This window comes from Chrysochloris asiatica, unplaced genomic scaffold, assembly GCF_000296735.1.
Source record: "Chrysochloris asiatica unplaced genomic scaffold, ChrAsi1.0 scaffold00007, whole genome shotgun sequence".
Lineage (NCBI taxonomy): Eukaryota > Metazoa > Chordata > Mammalia > Afrosoricida > Chrysochloridae > Chrysochloris > Chrysochloris asiatica.
In genome coordinates, this window is record NW_006408525.1 from 21,349,134 (window position 1) to 21,354,494 (window position 5,361).

Consider the following 5,361-nt stretch of genomic DNA (forward strand, 5'->3'; position numbering starts at 1 on the left):
GATTCACTCTGGTTTGGGCAAGAAGACGGCATCTTAACTACCCTCAAGGTTTCCCATCCACCAGTTGTTTTGTCAGAGTACCCGGCCCTCTTCTTTCATCAGCCATAGGCTCCTCCCAGCACTGTCCTGTCCAGTTCTGTCAACAGCCACAGGCGCAGCCGTTTTCCATAAGGCTCTAGGACTTGCATCAGGAGATGCACGTGCATTTATCCCCCAGGAACTACAGTCCCCAAAAGGTTTTGCGACAACCTCCCTTAGGTTACCGCCAAAGAGAAAAGCTTTACTGCGCGGGCCATCAGCTGCATGACCTTTTGGGAATCGTAGTCCACCTCCACAGAGCTGTGGCGTCAGGGCAAGACTGCAAACTACCTTTCCCAGAAGTCACAGCGCTCTTCCCCACCAATCGGAGGCACAGATATTGCAAGAGGGTGGGGGAAGAGGAGGAGCTGTCCCGCGCGTGCGTAGTGTGTGGCTGGGAATTCATGTGGAGGTCAGAGTGAAAGCAGGTGAGAACGCTGGGAGGTGGCTCAGGCCCGTGTCTGGGCGTCTCTGTAATTCCCTTTTCTTCCTTCCATAAGCACTTTGGGCGAGCGGGGTCTGTCCGTGGATCCGCTTCGCAGGGGAAGAGAAAGTGGGTGGGTCCGGGCAGGGGTTGCATTAAGTGTGGGAGGTTTATATGGGGGCAGGGTAAAGAATAATCCAGAAGCTCTTGCAATACAAAGGTTGAAGGGTAAGGACCGGAAGTCCTGGGCTGGGGAAAGGAAAATTTAAATGCACGGGAACAGCGCAAATTAGCCTCAAGAGTTGAGTCTTGGAGGGAGGGGAGGTTTGAGACTGTGAGTAACGACGGCGTTGGGACAGGGCATTAGAGAAAAAAACTAGAGGAAGCAAAGTTAAACTCTGGAGTGGGTCTTCAATTAGGTCAACTGTGTGGACCCGTCCACCGAGGCTCACCTCCACTCTCCTATCAGAGTGCTTCTTGGCTACAAGGTTACTCAGACCATTTATGCCCAAATCGCTTCTTTTGAAATCTTGGTTCCAGAATGTCACTCAGCTCCTGCTTCCATAACGATGGAACATCAATACATAATGTTCGAGAAGCAGGATGATGAGGGATGAAGCTATACCTTCCAGAGTTAGACCACCCTTTTCAAATTCGCCAATTCAAAATGGTGTGATCTTAGGCTCCTCACATAATGTCTCTAACGTATTTTAATGCCCCTCATCTGTAATCATTGACTTCATGGAGTTGCGAGAAATAAATTCCTACAGAATGCCACCAATAAGAATGCATGCTGCTAAAAGTTCTTGGTGTCAGGCTCGTGCCTTGGTCTTACTAACTTCATGCTCCCATTATTGAGCCAAGTGCCCCAGTGAATTAATAGCTGCATTTTCCCAAGCTACAGAGTGTTATTTATTGGGTGTCCCTTGGTTGCAGATTTTGAGTTCTCAAGAGTGAGATAATAAATACCCAGCCTGGGAAACGAGCGTTGTGCTTCAGAGACGACCTCTGGAGACTTTGGGGTCACTTTTTGTTGTGTTTTACCTCTTTAGGTGTAAGTGGCTAAAGGTAAGAGCCAGCCAGCAGAAGACGACAACATGGCTGCCAAGGTGTTTGAGTCCATCGGCAAGTTTGGCCTGGCCTTGGCCATTGCAGGAGGTGTGGTGAACTCTGCCTTGTACAATGGTGAGGCACAGTGTCACTGCCCTTTGCCAGAAGATTTCTGTCAGTCTGTTTAGTCCCTGTGACATTTGTGTTGGGAGCTGCGTTTGTGACGAGAGGGCTTACCTACTGCCATTCTAAACCATGTATTTACATTGTTATCAGAGCCTAGTGTTCTTTGGGTTGTAGGTTCTTCTGAGAGCCTTGATTTCAAAAAGAGCTGCCCAGCCTAATTGCTGGCTGGCTGTTTCCTGCTCTTGGTAATTTGAAGTGATGCGACACCACCCAGTATGCTTCGAACTGTTGTGATTTCACTGGCTGGCTGAAATGGAGAGGACTTGGCATAGCTAGATCTTTTTTAATTGACCATGTCCTGAACAGGAGCTTTTGCTCTGCTGAATTGGGTAGTTCCAGAGGAATTCTCTCTGGGATGCATTGCCCAGTTTTTAGTAGTGTGGCAGGGCTTTGAGCTGGCTTTTCTTCCTGTTTATGGTGTGGCCTTAGACAAGTCACTTTACCTCTCTTGAGGTCTCCAATTCTTCATTGGTCAAATAGTGGGAATGCGTTTGTTTTTCTCTAAGACCCTTTCTCACTTGGACATTCTGTACTTTTCTCCACTGGAAAACTGTAGCAAGTTGACCTGCCTTGTGTATGGAAGTTAGACAAAAGGAGAATTCCTTTCAGTGTGGAGATCCGTGGAACCAACTGGACAGTCCAGAGGCAGGAAGAGAAAGCAGCCAATCAGAAAAGCTTGCTTGGTTTATACGGTGCAACTTTATACTAGGATCCTTTTACACAGCTAGACGGTCATCATAATCACTCATCTCTCTCTGTTAGCTAGACAGCGCTGTAACCCCTTACAGCCCTTAGAGAAAGTGAGGTATTAGGGGCAACTTCTAAATTTTCAGATACCCTTAAAAAGGTGCTACATCTGGGCTCTTAGGCAAGTTGAAGCCAGGACTGGCCATGGTAATAATAAAGACTTCAGTGAGTTTTTGATAGAACTTTTGGGAGGTGATTCCTGGAAATAAGTTGGTAGTGTTTGGGAGGGGATGGTTAATCAGAAAATCAGCAACCAGCTCTTCCAAGGAAAAAGGACTCTTAGGAGCAGTTCCTATTACCAAAGCCCTTGGTGAGACACTCAGGACAGGAAGTGACTACTTAGTTTTGTAGCTATTTGGAGGCCTTTAGAGACTCGAAGTTCAGGAAGACAGTAGAAGAGGGCAGACTTAATAAATGAACAGGAAACACCAGGGATCTTGCAAAGACGTGATCCTCTTGGTTATAGGATGTGGAGAGGGCTTTTCTGACCTGTCATTATCCTCCTCCTTCCTAGTGGATGCGGGACACAGAGCTGTCATCTTTGATCGGTTCCGTGGAGTCCAGGACATCGTGGTAGGAGAAGGGACTCATTTTCTCATCCCTTGGGTCCAGAAACCAATTATTTTTGACTGCCGCTCTCGACCACGTAATGTGCCAGTGATCACTGGTAGCAAAGGTGAGTCTTGTCTTACCTGTGGGTCGGGTGATGTTGGGAGTGTGGAAGGAGTGGGTGCTGTGCCCTTTCATCAGGTCCAGAAGCATCTGTGGCACTCTGGGATCCCGAAGAAAGGGAGATCAGACTTCACATAATAAAAGTTTTTAGCATGTTTGTCCTCGAGAGTTTCATATGGATCCATAGAAAGAAATGACATATGGACTTAAAGGTACACGCACAGCTTTAGAGAACACACAGGTACATCTTAAGAGCTAGATAGTGGTCTGATTTGAAGGAAATCTAAAAGTGTGTTGTACCCTGTCGGTTGACCTTTCCCATCAGCTCTTATTCCCCAGAGTGACTGTATAAACCAGTCTCTAGCTGTTGTTTGTCTTTGTTGCGTACTTTACCCTTTGTCTAGCTTTCCAAGACGTGTGTTCTCAGTACTGCTGATCTCACATTATTACCTCCCCAGCTGAAGCCACATGCCCGAGAGCAGTGTCCTGGTGTCAGTGGCTCTCCGCTGGATCTCCATTCTGAGCTGAAGGGTCATGGCTGTTGCTCTTCTCCCCTGCCCTGTACGTAGGGGCATGTGCAGTCAATGGACCAGCAAGTCTGACTCAGCCATGGCATTTCTGCAACACAGAGGAGAGGGTCACGTAGATGCTGGTCTTTTCCTTTGATGATATTTTAGGAGTTTGGTGCTGTTCCTCAGCAGATGTCTGCTTACTGTGTTGTGCCAGGCTTTGTGCTGGGTTGGATGGTGAGGAGTAATTCAAAGATGACTAGAGAGCTCAGTCTAGCTGGGGAGATGGGCATGCAAACTAGCATCTCTAGCAGAGATGAATCCAAGGTCATACAGAGTGTATTGGGAGCACAAAAGAGAGAGCAGCTCACTCCCACGGCAGTTGGGGAAGGAGCTGCTGTTCAAGCTCAATCTTAAAGAGTGACACATTTGTTGGGCAAAGAAGGGAGGGCTGGGAAGGGTATGTTGCAGTTTGCCAGTCTTTGTGGTCCCTGCAAGCTAGGAAGACAATGACACCTGCTGCTAAGGGTCTGGCTTGCCTACTCCAAAAGAAAATCAAAGGTGAAACATACAATTTTAACCTAAAAGCCTCACTCTAATCTTCCCACCTCTTTTGGATTTCTTTCTGTACTATTTCATAATTGTTCTAAGGGTATAGTTTGTGTCCATATCCAGAACTGTGGATAGGACCTGCCGGAACTCAGGGACCTGTGTGTGTGGATACATACGGATACATAACAGGTTTCCCCCACCTGCCCTGGTCCCTGCTTTAGGACTCTGCCTCAGGCCACTTGAACCATATTGCTTATGACCACAAGCAAGCTGTGACAATCCTTGAACTCTGAGCAGGCCTGAACTGTCAGGTGAAAGGTATCATGTCCCTCTCTGGAGGGGGCTGTGACTGGGTCATGGAGTCAGAAGTGGTCTGTGGGTGAGTCTGAGAGTTCTTAACATCTGGTGCACAGTTGACAGAATGCTTTTATAGCTGCTCTCCCCCTCCTGTTTCCCCCAAGGTACTTGCAAGGCCTGGAGGCAAATGAAACCATCCCCATTCTATAGACAAGGAAGCGAACCCACATTGACTTAGCAAGGCCACATGACTATAAATTACTAGAGGAGGCGGGGTCTTGGGGCTGCTAACACAGTGCTGTCTCTACTGGCCTCACAGTCACCACCCTAAGGCATACTCCTGATTGGACCATGTTCAGCAGGCTCTGGAAAGACTTCACCCTAGACTTCTTGGCAATTAGTTTGTCTTTTTTTTTTTCTTGTGATTCCCTTTTTTTGTTGTTGTTTTTAAAATGTTTTGTTGTGAATTATGTGATAGTTTACATGGGAGAACATTAGTTTTACATTCATCCTATTGTATATTATTTCATTGCCATGGTTACAATTCCCTCATGCATCATCAACCAACCAAAGAGTATACAAGCCTGCCCCCTGGTCGTCAGCACACAGCCCCTCTCCCTCTCTAGGTCTAAAGTCCCCAGCTACTCCATCTCTCCACGTCATCATCTCTGCCTCCATCTCTGGTAGCACTGCTTCTCTGGGTAGGGTCCCTCCCGCTCTCCACTCTTCTCCCTTGATGGTCCCAGGGACCTCTGCTCCTAGACTGAAAAGTTAATCACTCCCCTCCTTGCTACAGAACGTCTACTTTTACATTTCCAACCCTCACAAGCAGTCCTGATAACAGTT

The 5,361-nt window shown here is 47.5% G+C and overlaps 1 protein-coding gene across 3 annotated transcripts in view; it reads left to right on the forward strand.

The window, feature by feature from the left end:
- The first annotated feature begins 465 nt into the window (after positions 1-465).
- The window catches only part of PHB (prohibitin), an 11,380-nt gene continuing 6,484 nt past the window's right edge, over positions 466-5,361 (forward strand). Inside the window, exons 1-3 of one of the 3 annotated variants that reach the window (XM_006832486.1) lie at positions 466-525; positions 1,582-1,687; positions 3,000-3,161. In XM_006832486.1, the coding sequence (XP_006832549.1) occupies positions 1,600-1,687; positions 3,000-3,161 (250 nt within the window). In that variant the 5' untranslated portion in view covers positions 466-525; positions 1,582-1,599. Of the gene's footprint in view, positions 604-1,554; positions 1,688-2,999; positions 3,162-5,361 lie in introns of those variants that run through there. The other 2 variants (XM_006832487.1, XM_006832488.1) reach the window with 2 other exon arrangements.